Source organism: Nannospalax galili, unplaced genomic scaffold (assembly GCF_000622305.1).
Source record: "Nannospalax galili isolate Female #2095 unplaced genomic scaffold, S.galili_v1.0 scaffold636, whole genome shotgun sequence".
NCBI classification, from domain to species: Eukaryota; Metazoa; Chordata; class Mammalia; order Rodentia; family Spalacidae; genus Nannospalax; species Nannospalax galili.
The window spans coordinates 713,279-727,520 of NW_008338112.1; the positions used below are offsets into that span (position 1 = coordinate 713,279).

The 14,242-nt window shown below is 48.9% G+C and overlaps 1 protein-coding gene across 2 annotated transcripts; it reads right to left on the reverse strand.

The window, feature by feature from the left end:
- Positions 1–479: 479 nt before the first annotated feature.
- Positions 480–8,469, reverse strand: Foxa1 (forkhead box A1). 2 transcript variants are annotated; one of them, XM_029563440.1, is made up of 3 exons: positions 8,257–8,362; positions 4,683–5,988; positions 480–854 (listed from the first exon to the last, which is right to left on the reverse strand). In XM_029563440.1, exons 1-3 carry the CDS (start codon positions 8,326–8,328, stop codon positions 808–810), a joined length of 1,425 nt encoding a protein of 474 aa, XP_029419300.1. In that variant the 5' UTR covers positions 8,329–8,362; the 3' UTR covers positions 480–807. The 2 variants fall into 2 exon arrangements, with proteins under 2 accessions (XP_029419300.1, XP_008831116.1); XM_008832894.1 differs by lacking the exon at positions 480–854 and having other exon boundaries at positions 3,264–5,988; positions 8,257–8,469.
- Positions 8,470–14,242: the final 5,773 nt, after the last annotated feature.

Genomic DNA, 14,242 nt, shown 5'->3' on the forward strand with positions numbered 1-14,242 from the left:
CCGCCAATGGAGTCATTATGCTCCAAACTTGACTATTTGGAAGAAAAAAGATTTAAAGTAATCTGTTGTTAAACGTTATTTTGACACACGAACCTGTAACCATAGGCAGGACTAAAACTTGCTCCTGTGGCTACTTTTTGAAACCTTCTCTCTCCCAATAGAGTCTGGATCTGAAAATATTGCAAACTCCGCCAAGCTAAGATCTAAGAGTATTGTAAACTCCACAAGCTATTTCGTTTTCTAGCAATCTTACTCTCATGGGAATCTTTTGAGGTTTGAATACTCCCTCAGTTGGGGAATTTTTGTTTCTGAAATTCAGCATATTTAGATCAGGGTGACATAATAACATTTTTTTGCATTCAGTTATCCTAAAGTAATCGGCGTTCTCCTAACTGCACTTAGTTGCAAAGCACATTTAACCACAATTCAGGCAAACATTTACTTTCTGAAGGCAACTTAAAATTATTAAATAGCTACTACATAATTTAAGCAATTTTATTTTTCAATAAATTTTTTCCTCTTGACATAGTGAGGTGTCACATTAAAATACATTATATCCAAATGCTCTGCAATATTACTGCTAAATCAACAGAAAACCAATTGATCTTGAAGAAAGGTTAATTAATTTGGGCTACAGGTCTCCTTTCCTCTGCAATGAAAAGAATTTCTATTGATCGCAGCGGCGTTTTGTAAAGAAATTTAATAAGCATTTTCATATAACTGAAATCAATTTTTTAAATGCCAAAAGAAGGCCTTGCAGTTTAATCAGTCTTAGAATTCTCTTCAGTTATGGCTCATTCAAAACTGCTAAACACGAGAAAAATGTTTCTTATACTTCCAGTGAAATCCGCTTTCTGAAAATGAAAACAAATTTGAGAACTTTACTAGGGTTTTGCTTGTTTTCACTGCATATTATTTCTCACCAGTCTATTCTGCTGTGCAGAAACAAAAAAAAAGTGACAATGGACATTGCGTTTTGCCTTTGATTTAAACACTATCTTAGCCCAGTCAGTGGAAAACAGACTGAGCCGCCCTCTATTTGCAAACACTTCCAGTTGCTTAGTTTCTGCTGAATGAATGGAACTGGCGAGGCTTTCTTTTTCCTTATCTACCATTGGTTGTCTTTTTGTTTTGTTTTTCAGATCTGTTTAAATAGGTTTCAGAGCTGAGCTTCCAAACAGAAGGTGAAAGTAATCATAGCGGCTCTCCTCCGCAGGCGTTCTGCTCACTCTCCAGACGTTTTTCTGTTTCTAAGTGTTTGCTCGGTGGCGTAGTCCGCGGACCCTCCAGCCTCCCGAGCTCTGCTCCCGGGTCAGGTGGAAGGGTCCCCTGCTTCCCCCGCTTCCGGCCCCTCCCCCGCCCGGACAAGATTCCTAAAATCCCTGCCGGGCACCCGCAGGCCCGGACCAAAGCGACGGGACGGGAGGCCCGGGTCGCTCCGGGCGGCGCTCTCCGGAGGGTCCCCGCCAGCCCCTGGAGCCACAGCTGTTTTCCAGGTGGCCGGGCGCGGCGCCCCAGCCCCGGGAGCCGGTGGCCGGTGTGTGCGGCTTGCAGAGGAACGGATTACGCAGCGGGAGCCGCTCGGCCGGCTGGCCGCGGGGCTGCGGGACGGGGACGGCGGCCGGCCTTCTTTGTTGACTTTAGGTTTCAGGCTCCACAGAAGATTTATTCGCTAGGAGGGGAAAAAGCCCAAACAATGAAGAACTAACTGCATCGGTCACCTCGAGATGAGGTGCTCGCGGTTCGCTCTGCCCGCCGCTCCCCAGCAACCATCTGTCCCGGGCCCCAACCTGCGAGCGTCCAGACGCGTCTTCCCCGGGTGGAGAGCGTGGCTGGGGCCCGGGAGCCCCTGGGGCGGGAGGCGCCTGTGCCCCGGGGCCCGCGCTCCTAAGACTGTGGCTCTCCTTGCCCGCTCCCGGGTCACCACCGTTACCTGGCCTGCGAGCATCTCCCCCTGCAAAATCCGGGAAAACTCCACGAAGACTAAAAGGACAAGGCTAAGACCAACATAAACCTGGTGCAGTCAAGCAGGAGGGAGGGTGGGACGTCCCGGAGGACTGCGCAGAAATCAGACTTTCGACTCAGGGGACCCTCAGAAAAGCCAAGACTTGGGCCTCATTTTGCCGCCGTTTGTTTAACCCGTTATATGTATAACTGTTGAGATCGAAAACTTTTTCCTCTCTGGGGAATGTTTAACGTCCTTCTGAGGTCTTCAAATTAAGTTTTGAAATGACTCAAGCCAGCTATTTCTCTTCCCTCCTCCTTTCAGTAGTTGAAGAGAACAGACCTGGGATTTCTGGATTTTTCTCGAGTGCTTCGTGGCACCCTTCTCTCATCTGGGGAGGTAATTACGCGATAATTAAGCGACTGGCAAGGCTCTTTTTATCTTGTCCGCGGTGTGGAGTGGTGCGATCAAAGTAAAGGCAGTCCAAGTTCAAGCCCGAAGAGGATGGAGTTCACTCACAAGGGCTCAGGCAGGCCAGCTTCTGCTTGGGCTAGTGCTGTTATTGTTGATGTCAATCTGAACAAGACTTACAAAGAGATAGGTGGACCGGAAAGCGAGCCTACTATCAAAGGAGATTAATGATTTTGTGATCTCAAGCAACTTGGGGTGTGAAGTTGCATTTCAAAGCTTCTTACAAGGCAAACAAATCATGAGCTTTGAGTTCTTAGAAACAATATTTTTAAAATATCTTCACAAAACACAAAACAGCAGCTACTATCCTGAAATACTCCAGTGACACAAAGCTTCCCTACAGGCATGAACCAGCTGCTCTCCTCCCCCTCTCCAAAGCCACCAGCTAACTTTTGTTTCTCTCTTAATAAGAGGGTTCAGAGCCTGTGGTAGACAACTTAATTTTATCAGTCACAGCTGATACTTTATTCTCATTCGAATGCTACTCAAATTTGAAAAAAGAATATATTGTGGAATTAATAACACTGAATTTCATACCAGAAAACAGCTCAAAAGAACACAGAAGGCTTAAACGTGTGCCTCCCCTCCCCGAAACTGAAGTAAACGTTACTGGGAATAAGCAATTTTAAAAGCCTCAGTTCTTGGAATATTGTCAGGTTATCTACCTGCTTTAAATGAATTTCTTTCATTGCATTATACTAGCTACGTGTTCACTTAAATCATAAATGAAACAATTTGTTTTAGACTATACTCCTGTTTGCCACTTATATTAAATTACAGAATTTGAAAAATATATTCCAAAGACTCATTTTGGATTTAATTAGGTGAAGGAAAATGACAGAAATACTTTTTGTCAACATTTGATTTATTTAAAGTCCTTAACTGCATATGATCAGGAACATATTCCACGGATTAAAATCTTGTATTATTTTTGTTATTTAAATCAAAATATCTTAATTACAATCACATTGATAAAAATTAACATTTTAAATTTGTAATTTTAACCATCATTTAAAGCAATTTCAGCTGTAAAGAAAAAGAATAAACCATGCAATAAATTAACATTGAGAAGGCAAAGAGGAGTAATAATGAAACCCGTCTGGCTCTAACTAACACCACGTCCGATTGTGGAAAGTGCATTAACACTGCGTGAGAGGAGCAGAAGACAGCAATAACTCAAATGGTCACATCAGGACTCTGGAACCTTGGACCAAATTTTGAAATACAGTTTCTTATAACCTCTCTCCTCAATGTGTGATAGTCCTTTTTTTTCTGGGAAAAAAAGTCCTTTAAATGGTATACATACACAGATGCTAATTTTATACATGTGACCTCAGAATAAGACCGTGGTACCCTGAAACACAGGGAGCAGAGTTCTGGAAGAAGGTAATTCCTAAGGATTGATTTTCAGGGCCATTTGTGGGTAGAAGGCAAGTGTGTGTTGGGGGAGGGGCAATCCTTGTAACTTGGTCAGGCAACTTTTGAAAATGTAGCATGTAAATCACCTGCCTACTACCTCTACATGTTATACAAAATTGGATGAGGTCTACATATCTGAGCATGATTAAGTCCATAGACAATATATATATATGTATTTCATTTAAAGACATCTGCTATCTGAATGCATCAGAAATGTAAGCTGAAAACAAGTGGCTCTGATGTTTGTAACCTGTTTATACCTTACTGCATATTTGCAGGTACTGCCTTCCAATACTTTCAAGAGCCCCTACTGTTTGTCTCTTCTTCATCTCAGTTCTTACTAGGGTAAGAGTATTGCCACAGACCTGTAAACTCATGTGGTGGGCCTCGATGAGGAGGGGCCAAAAAAAAAAAAAAAAAACACAAACAAATATTTTACAAACTTGACCATCGTTCTTTTTTAAATAAGCCCTGCTAAGACTATACTGTGTCCGCAGGGGAACCGGAAAACGGGAAGAGGGCAGGGAAGGAGGAAGATTTTCTGTATATACACTTGTGGATCATTCAACTTTGCAGGGAAAAAAAAAGTTGTTGGTATGGGGTTGGTTGTCTTCATAATAATATACACAAGAAATTTTGAATACAATAATAAAGTAACAGTCCTTTGCACTGGGGAGAAACGGTGTATGAAAAATAAAAAGAGTTGGGATTTTACTATGTGGTTGGTTTGGTATATGTGGTTTTGTTTGCTGTTGGTTTTTCTCTCTCCTGCTACCAGCTTGCCCACGCAGACAAATCCCCAGTCCCCGGAGCTAGGAAGTATTTAGGACAGGTCTGGAATACACACCTTGGTAGTAGGCCGGCTCCAGGGCTGAGGGCTCGATGGGGCTCCTAGTGGCTACAGAGGCGCTGCCAAGAGGCAAGCTGGCGGGCAGGGTGGCGCCATAGGGAGAGTACTGCAGCGCCTGCTCATAGGCCTTGAAGTCCAGCTTGTGCTGTTGCTCAGAGGAGGACATGAGGTTGTTGATGGAGAAGGGGTGGTTAAAGGAGTAGTGGGGGTCCCCTTTCAGGTGCAGCTGAGATTCGTGGGGTGCCAGGGCGTGAGCCGGGTGAGAGGGGGGCACAGATGCCAGCGCCCCTGGCCCGGAGCTTATGGGGGGCGCAGACGTAGAGGCTGGACTCTTCAACTCCGAAGCGCCCCCTGTCGCCGTGGCCCCGCTGTGGTCCATGGTCTGGGGGCTGGCTGCGGGCCCGGGGGCCGCGGCGCCCTCTAGCTGGCCAGCCTTCCCGTGCACACCCCTATGAAGGGGCGACTCGGCGCTGGGGTTACCCGCGCCTGAGGGGTCCTTGCGGCTTTCCGGGCCGCCCTTGGAGGCGGCAACCCCGTTCCCGCTCCCGCCGCCGGCCCCCGTCTGCTTTTCACACTTGAAGCGCTTCTGACGGCGGAGGTAGCAGCCGTTCTCGAACATGTTGCCGGAGTCCGGGTGCAGCGTCCAGTAGGAGCCCTTGCCCGGCTTGTCGGGGGACCGCGCCACCTTGACGAAACAGTCGTTGAAAGACAGCGAGTGGCGGATGGAGTTCTGCCAGCGCTGCTGGTTCTGGCGGTAATAGGGGAAGAGGTCCATGATCCACTGGTAGATCTCACTCAGCGTGAGCATCTTGCTGGGCGCCTGCTGGATGGCCATGGTGATGAGCGAGATGTAGGAGTAGGGCGGCTTGGCGTGCGGGTAGCTGCGCTTGAACGTCTTGGCGTCGCCGCCACCGCCCGTGCGGCTGCGGCCCAGGTTGGAGGGCGCGTACGCCATGGGGCTCATGCACGGGTTCATGGCGGCCGCGTAGGGGCCCAGGCCGTTCATGGAGGCCGCCGGCTGCGCGCCCATGGAGCCCATGCCGCCCGGGCTCAGCGCCGTGCCCATGGCGGTAACACCCGCCGCGGTCATGCTGTTCATGGCGCCTGTAGAGCCCCCAGGCATGCCGGCCACAGCACCGGGACTCAGGCCGGCGCCCAGACCGGGGTTGGCATAGGACATGTTGAAGGAAGCCGGGGTCATGTTGCCGCTCGTGGTCATCGTGTTCATGGTCATGTAGGTGTTCATGGAGTTCATGGAGCTCAGGCCGGAGTTCATGTTGCTGACAGGGACGGAGGAGTAGGCCTGCAGCGGAGACAGCGAGTGAAGAGGCCCCGAAGGGCGGGGTTAGTGGTGCGCCCAGCAGTTTGGCCCGCCAGGGGCGAGCCCTGGGGCATGCGGACATTTTTCTAAAGCTCGGAAACGCCCCAGCTGGGGCCATCCTCCCAGAGCGTGCAAAGATGGCTTGCACAGGACGGTGGGGGGGGGGGGCGATATCTTAGCAGGCAAGAAAGATTGGCGATCTCAGATGGGAAGATGTGTAATCGTTTTACTCGCCAGGATCAGGGGCTGGTTTCCAGGGGGCCCTTCACTGCCTCAAACTCAAACAGGCAGAATCCCAAGTCTCCACCCTAGACTAACTTGGATAAACTACCTTTGGGCCAAATCATCTTTAAAACTCCGAAAGTAGAATTAATGCCTGACGGTTCCGCCTTTGACTTTGTCGCAACCCTCCTGTGGGTGCCACACAGGCCTGCTGGAGGCTGATGGGCACGCGGACCACACCAGCAGTAGTCGGAATTGTGCTAAATGGCTGCTAATGAAGCTCACTGACTGAGCATATCGTCTAAGCCGATATGATTCCCCACACTGGTTATCCATTTCCCAACAAGGCGCTTTGTCTCAAGAGTCTGTGCTAAATGATGGCTTTCTGTTATTAAACGCAGAAGTAGGGCCTTGTACCAACTGCAATGACTTAAAAGGAGCAAACTCATCATTCATGATTTGGAAAAAGAAAATAAAAATAAGGTTCACAACGGGAGAGACTGGAATGATGCATAATAACACCAATGCAAGGCATACCTTTGAGGTAAACGTGACTTTACATGTACACCCCTGCAAGTCATTCCAAACTTGCATTAATTCTGTTACCTGTTTGCAGCCCCCTGACATTTGTAAATGTTGACACCACTTAAATACCGACCCCCCCCCCAACCCTTAGTTGATGCTGCTCACTTGCAAAGCCTGGGCTTTGAAACTACTGAGCAGTTTGGAACAATTTAAAATTCCACCATCAAACTCTCATTTCTTTCTCTTATTGCTGTTCCACTTCCTAATTCTCAGCTGTAATATGGAAGAGAGCCTTTCATAGGGGTCTTCACTGACGGGTGGGTCAAAATGACTGCATCAGAATTAAACCATTCTAGAAGTGGTCTAAGCTCTTATTAAAATCATCAGCAAGTGAAAATCCTCATCCACAGCAATCCCGGGACCTATCAGGTTTTGAAAATACAGAACCCAGAACTACTAAAAACTACTTATCTAATAATTTAACAAACAATTACGATGTCCTTGAATTTGTGTTCATCAGCAAATATAACTTCATTTGAAAAGACAAGAAATGAATAGATTTAAATAGGAAGACCCAGAAAAGGTAAAGTTCTCAAATGAACGCAGAGATGAATTTGTGCATATAAATCTAACTAAATTGCCATGAAGATATATCTCGATTCTATATTTTCTTGCCCACATCGTGTCTTCACACTTTTTGCTTTTTTTTTACTTTGGACTTTTTCCCCCCTCCCTCTTCCCAGGATTGTACAAGGCCGTTTCAATAAACGTTTTCAATAATGGTAATCAAACTTTTCAATGTAATAGGCAGCTGTTTCCAGAAAAGTACTTTTAGTTATAGTATTTCTGCCTGTACCTGATTTCCCTAGCAATGCATTTGTGCACACTGTAAAATAAACCCCATAAATGTGCCTCCAAGGGGACAATGAAGAGAAACAGGTTCTTGGCCCCGAGTTCTAGAAAAAGATTCGGTTCGCACCAGCGCCACCCAGCGGCTCCAGGGAAGAATGAGCACTCTTCTCTCCAAAACCGGCGTTTGTACAAGTTTTATAAAATTTAGGGATCATTCATTATGAAGAAGCCCAACTTTGCGGCAGATCATTTTTATCCAAAGACGTTGGCAATTGAAGTGGCAGGACTAAGAGACCGCCCCATAAGCGAGGACACACTTTCTCGGAGTTGCTTGCAACTCGTGCCAGCGCCCGCCAAGCCAATGCGCGTCACCCGGGACCGGCTCCGGCTCCCGCTCTCGCATGGCAAGTGCTTCCCGGAGCGGGTGTTTTCAAAGCCCAGAGTTTCCTAAAAGTCTCTAGCCAGTGGCCGGCGCCGGAACCCACCGGGCGGGCTCCGAGGCCGGCCCTCCGGGTCCACGCCGGGCGGGCGCGTAGCGGAGCTTCCGAGGCGCCCCCCACCCGCCAGCCTCTGCCCCTGCGGGAACCCAGCTCTCCCGGGTCTCCCCCACCACCGGCTCCGGGGACGCCCCGCCGCCCACCCGCCTCTCACCTCCTGCGTGTCCGCGTAGTAGCTGTTCCAGTCGCCGCTCTCATGCCCTTCCATCTTCACAGTCCCTAACATCCTGGAGCCACCCTGCCAGATCCAACCATCCAGCCCCGTGCGGAGCGACGGGCGGCCGCGCGGCGCGGGGCGGGGGAGGGGAGCGCGGCAGCTGCAGCCGGCCCAGTGCGCGTGGGTCCAGCGCCTCCCCAGCCGGGAGGAAGCCGGCTACAAAGTCTTTTGGCACCCATTCTAGTGGTTGGAATTTAGTGTTAGTTGAAATTAAATAACAGCTGAGTATCAGCACTCAGGAGGCAGAGGCAGGTGGATACTCTGGATGTTCAAGGCCAGCCTGGTCTATATATGGTGAGTTCTAGACCAGCCAGAGTTATATAGTGAGACCCTGTCTCAAAAAAACAAACAAAAAAGACAAACTGCAAAGATTCATTTAGGAGATCAGCCAGCATGGTAACACATGCTTATAATCCCATCACCCAGCAAGTAGAGGCAGTAGAGCATGAATTGGGGACTGGCATGGGCTACATAGTGAGTTTCAAGCCAGCCTTGTCTACATAGAGAGACTCTGCCTCTAATCAAAAACTCTAACAACTAAGTAAATAAGGTTTCTACACCCAACCTTTTAGTCCTTTTCCCAGAAGCAAATACCTATTTCTTTAAAATTTTTTACATTTGTGTGTGTCTGTGTGTGTGTGTGTGTGTGTGTGTGTACCCCTTTGGAAAAGGAAAAAAGAAAAGCAGGCGGTGCCGGGCGGACTGGCCAGGGCTGTAGATCCGTGCTGCGGGAGTAGGACCCGGGCGGTGGCGCGGGAGCCCCGGCGCAGGGACGGTGCTCGTTAAATGACCCGAGTTCGCTCCCCAGAGGCGCTCTCCACCCTCTGGACCCCGCTACTGGTCTGTAGGCCCTCCAAGCTTCTCTGCTTGTTCCTGCCCGGACCCTCTTGATTCCTGACCCAAAGTTCAACCCTGGGAGACCCTCCCCTTCCCTTTTTTCCTGGGCTTCGGGCTTTTAGAAACAGGAAAAAGCCCTACTTTTGCCTAGTCACTAGAAACCCGGTCATCTGAGTCAGCCGAGCTGAGTGACGTTAGGCGGACCTGGGCTTCTGGCTAGTAGAGCGGAGGCGCTGCCACGAAACTCGTACCTGCGGCTAACAGCAGGTGAGTCACAGCACCGTTTTATATTTTTATGACATAACTTTTCTTTTCCGCCTCAGTCCACTCCACTCCCCTTGTCATCTGTAACGATCAGAAAGAGGAAGAAACTGAGAGCAGATGTCTGTGTGATAGGGCAGGCGGATCCTCGTCGAGCCTGCCTCTCTCTGCCCGGCTCCTCCTCCCACCCCCCTTCAGCAGCCTCCCGGACCGAGCTGGAGGCGACCGTCTGGTTTCTGATAGGGAAAGGCCAGGGGGAGGGGACATCTCCCTAAACGCCGGCGTTAACCGAGAGCTCTCAGGCCTGCACGCTGGAGAACGCGTCTGCACGGTTAAAAAAGGTTCCACGTTGCCAGAGCTGCCCCACAGTGGTGTCTGGTCACGTCTGTAACAAGGAAGAGCTGGGCTAGGACCTCGGGCTCTCTCTTGGTTCATAATCTGCTCTGGACCTCTGTGGAAAATTCTCCCTCTTGTCTCCTACCAGTTCCTGGGGGTAGTGGATTACCTCCATGTCCCCGGGAAAGAGACCAGCCAGAGATTGGATTGGATAGTCACTGAATTTGTGATAGATTGGGAGAGTGACTGTATGCTTGTTTATGTTTACTGAGTGTGTCTCTAAGTGAATGTGACTGTGTGATCACGCATGTGTTGCCATCCTGTAGAGTAACTAGATTTCCTTAAAAGAAGCAATAAAATAAAATCTAAAGTGACTAAGACTGTGCAATATTCTTGTTTTGAAAAGTTTAAAAAAGAAATTAATCTCATTTGAAGCAATGTGTTTTTACTTGTCTTCCAAATAGATACCCCCACCCCCTTTGTTCTTTTAAATCTCTCTTCCTTGAAATCTGGCAAGAGAATCACGTTAAATCCTTGAACCAAACAAATCTCTTAAATCAGCAGGGGAGCAAAGAAGGTGAAGATGTGTAGTTAAGGAAATAAAAAAGATAAAAGCATTGGATTACAATTCCTTTTTGAACGACAACAACAAAAAAAACTGAGGGGGAGGGCACATCACATTATAAGGAAAGGAATGAGAGTGAAATTAAATCCACTTGGAACTCAGCAGAGCAGGCAACCTTCCCCAACTGCAGCCTCTCCGGTGACTAGAAGTCACTCCCCTCAGTTGTGTAAATGTACTTGTGGATGTGTGTCAGAAACGAATTCTTTTGTGCAGTTTCCATCAGCAGCAGGACCTCCGTTTCATTTGTAAAGTACACGGATGCTGAGTGTCCTCAGCCTGGTCCTGGGGACTTCCAGGGCTAAGAAGCTTCCTTGTTCCTTTGCGGGTGATTCTCTGACGCCTTCTTGGCTCTCCTACAATGTGCAGCATGACTAGGGCATTTTCTGTGGGTAGTAACAACTTAGTAATACCTGATGCCTTGGGGTGGGGGAGGAACGCTGTCACCTTGAAGGGGGCTAATTAAGATATCATATATTCTTTCAGCCTATTTTCCAAACCTACTAGCTTCTTCTAAAAGTCAATTTAAAATGGGAGGGGGCCGTGGTGTGTGAGCAAAGTGAAGTTTCTCCCAAGTGTCTTCTAACACCAAGACTTCGTGGCACAGTCCTTGGACCGAGAGATTTCCCAAAACACAGTGCCTCCTGTGGTAGAGATGCAATGCCAGATTCCCCTCCGATATCCCTCGGTTTCACAGGGTTGTACTGGATTGAACCCTGCAGGCTTCTTCAGCAAGGGATTTTGATTCTGAGTTAACTACCTGAAGCCCCAAAGAAGAAAAGTGGCAGGTGGGTTACATCTAACACCTCTGAATTTTAGAGGAAACATTTCTAGACACCTAACAAATTCAATAGGTGTTTTAGTGTACCAAGAGGTCAGTCAGTTTGCCTCAGGTTTTAAAAGTGGATCAATAGGGTTACTTGGTTTTTGACTTGGAACACACACACCCACCCACACACATGCCCCGGCTCCCATGCACACAGGCCCAAGCAGCAGGAGAGAGAGAATTTCTATGCCCTGTTCCACACTCCCTCCATATCCTTGCAGAACTACTTTGGCAAAAACTGTGTTGTTCGCTGGGACAATTAAACCTATCTTCAGCTTTGGGGGGGACTAGGTGAACTCGGGAGAGGGAAGCCAGTTAAGAGCTTCTGGGATAATTCAGGCCATAATTACATGGGTGAGTACCCATCTGCCATGCCTAGGGCTGCCCAGGTAACCTGAAGGGAGCCAGCGTGGTCAGGACTGTGGCATGCCTGTGTACTCCAGAGAAAGGCTCTGCCATTCCCGGACGTTGACCCTACTATGCCTTGGCCTGCTCTGCGGGCTGAAGGGAGGTAAGACACAAAGTTCACTAACCCAACTTGTTTGCCTCAGCTTACCTTTCCCAGCACGACCTGGCCCTTCCCCTCACCGGGCAGGAGGCAGAGGGCACACGGATGAAAGAAGGAAGAAAAGGCTGCAGGTTCCTATCTGGGGACCAGCTGGTGGCCTCTCCTGATGCCTATGGCCTTGCTCTGCATGGTTCCCTGGACCTTCTTGAGGGCTTCCCTTCTTATCCCTTGTCTGTCCCCCTTCCCCTGACCCTCCCTTGCGTCTCTGGGCTGTGATCTGGTCAAGGGCGCGATGGGCTCAGCCATGCTCTATACCGGGTGGTCTGAGTTCCTCCCGGACCCCACCTCCCAGCAGATAAGAAGCTTAAGTCCTCCTCCAGCGGGAGAGAATCAGACGCTCTGAAACTAAGACCTATGCTCTTTAACTCAGTTCAAAGCCGACCCCGACTGGGACCTGACTCAGCTTAGGAGTGCGCGCGGCAGGGATGCTAGAAGCAGCTGCTTGCACTCGCGTGTGCCCGGCCCTCGCTGTCTGAGGTGCGCAAGGCCGGGAAAGGCCCCGTGACTCCAGCAGCCCGCCACTGTCGCGCCGTGTCCCGCGGCCTTGACCTGCGGGGCCATCGCTACCCCGACCAGCCTGAGGGTCAGGGGAGTCCTTCGGTTTCCTCCTGTCCTTGAGCGGCTTCTCTTCCTTTACTTTCTGTCCTCACGCATTCCTTTCTCTTACTCTTTTTTTTTTTTTTTTTTTTTTCCCACAAACTAGAGCTTGGCTTTTGCACCATTAAGTCCTCATTAAAGAATCAGTTCACCAGGACATACAAGGTGTCCAACTTCCAGTAGGTAAGAGCCCTGGGACCACCTGACGGACCCTGTCTAGCCAGTTCTGTGCCAAGTCCTCTACTGTTGGCGGCCACACCCTGGGCCATAAGTGCCTTGCACCACACATACTGCATCTTCAGGGTTTTCGCTGATTTTGTTAAAAACAAAACCGGCACTGGGTTTGTCCTTCTCTCGCTCCCGGAGGGGTTACTCCCGGGTTTCTTAACGTTCCCCGGGGTGGCAATCCAGGCTGGTCCCCAGCCGGATGTCTAAGCCGGAGCTGCTCCCCACCTGGCCCGGCCTGAGGGCGACAAAACGGTCTGTCTGGCCGCCAGAGAGCTTCACCTCGCCAAGATCAACTCACATTTTCATGTATTCAAATGAGCCATGTTAGGAAGGGCGACTTGCCTCCCAGGCAATCAACAGCCTTGGAAGGAACAGTTAAGCACAGTCACCAGACAAAACAGGAGCATCCTTTGCACCGGGGGCCAGACTGGGATCCCCACCGCCGTCGTGCAACCGAGTCTCACGAATTGGACACTATTGTATCCATAACCCATCAGCACCATCTGGAAAATCTGCTCAGAGGCAGTCAGTCCCTCCTTTCTCAACCAGACCCTGGGAGTGCGGAGACCACCTCTGTCTACTTAATGGTGTTCGGTGGTCTCACTATCCTTAGGTGGTCAGCATCAAATAAAAAACCTTAAGGGTTTCGCACAAAGAATTAGACAATTTTGCTTTTCCAAGTAATATTTCTTAAGTTGAGAACAGAAAAGGAGCCAGAGTGGCAGAGGCCCTACTGTGCATCCCAGACTGGACAGTTCCCCCAGCCTGCTGCTCTCCCGTGTTAAAGTGCTGGGAGAGTGGAATCCTGAGCAAAGGTAGATCAAGATTCACCCCCTTCACAGACATAAGCGCCAACTAATGGGGAGCAGCCAGGGAAGGTGAGGGGGCTCAGAAAAGTCAACGAATTTCATATTTTGTAAATCCTTCTCCCAAGGGTGAATAGTGGGTGGGCATTTAGTTTCTCCACTTTTGCCAACTATTCCCTCCACTCTACTGGAGGCCCTCCTTCCCAACACCCAGGAGCTTTCCCACGCCTCACTTTTCTCTGAAGGTTCAACTTTGCCTATTCAAATGTGATTGCCCTCACATTTACATTGTTCTATATAACAAACAATTTTGTAATGATCAAATAAATCATAACCTACATTTAGAAAAATAAGTTTAAAATAGCATTCTCATTTTCCCATTGTATCAGTGTCTTGGTTCCCCTCTAATTTTGTGACTAATTTGCTAACATTAGAGAGAGGTTACATCCTTTATCTAAAATTAAACTTTGATTGGAGGGTGCTTTTGAGTGGTTGCTTTAAAAAGTAGTTTAAATTTTTCTTTGTCCTGTGAGCCACCGAGCAAGCTCTCATCACATTGCATTAAATTTGCTTCTAAAAACTACTAGAGATGCTGGAAGCCAAGGAGCCACCTCCTTCTTGTTGGTTCTAGTTGCACTGCTCCTGGATCTAAGGAAGGAAATGCAGGCTACTGTTAGGCATTATGGGTGTGGAAAGTCCAGGGCTGCTGCTGCCTAGAATGAGAACTTTCCAGACTTTCCCTAACCAACTGGATCTTGCCCTCCCTCGTGCCCACATCTTGCTCTAGAGCCCTGCTAGTTCTTTTTATGACTCTACTGCAGATTGTGTTTTGTGTAGCTCAT

Bases quoted from the DNA above. Each gene is read 5' to 3' on its own strand.
- Foxa1 (XM_029563440.1), bottom strand. From the start codon at position 8,328: ATGTTAGGGACTGTGAAGATGGAAGGGCATGAGAGCGGCGACTGGAAC. The intron at 5,989-8,256 runs GTGAGAGGCGGG...TCTCCGCTGCAG, and splicing joins ACTACGCGGACACGCAGGAG to GCCTACTCCTCCGTCCCTGT. The intron at 855-4,682 runs GTGTGTATTCCA...TTTCATTTTCAG, and splicing joins GGAGCCGGCCTACTACCAAG to AAAGCGGATTTCACTGGAAG.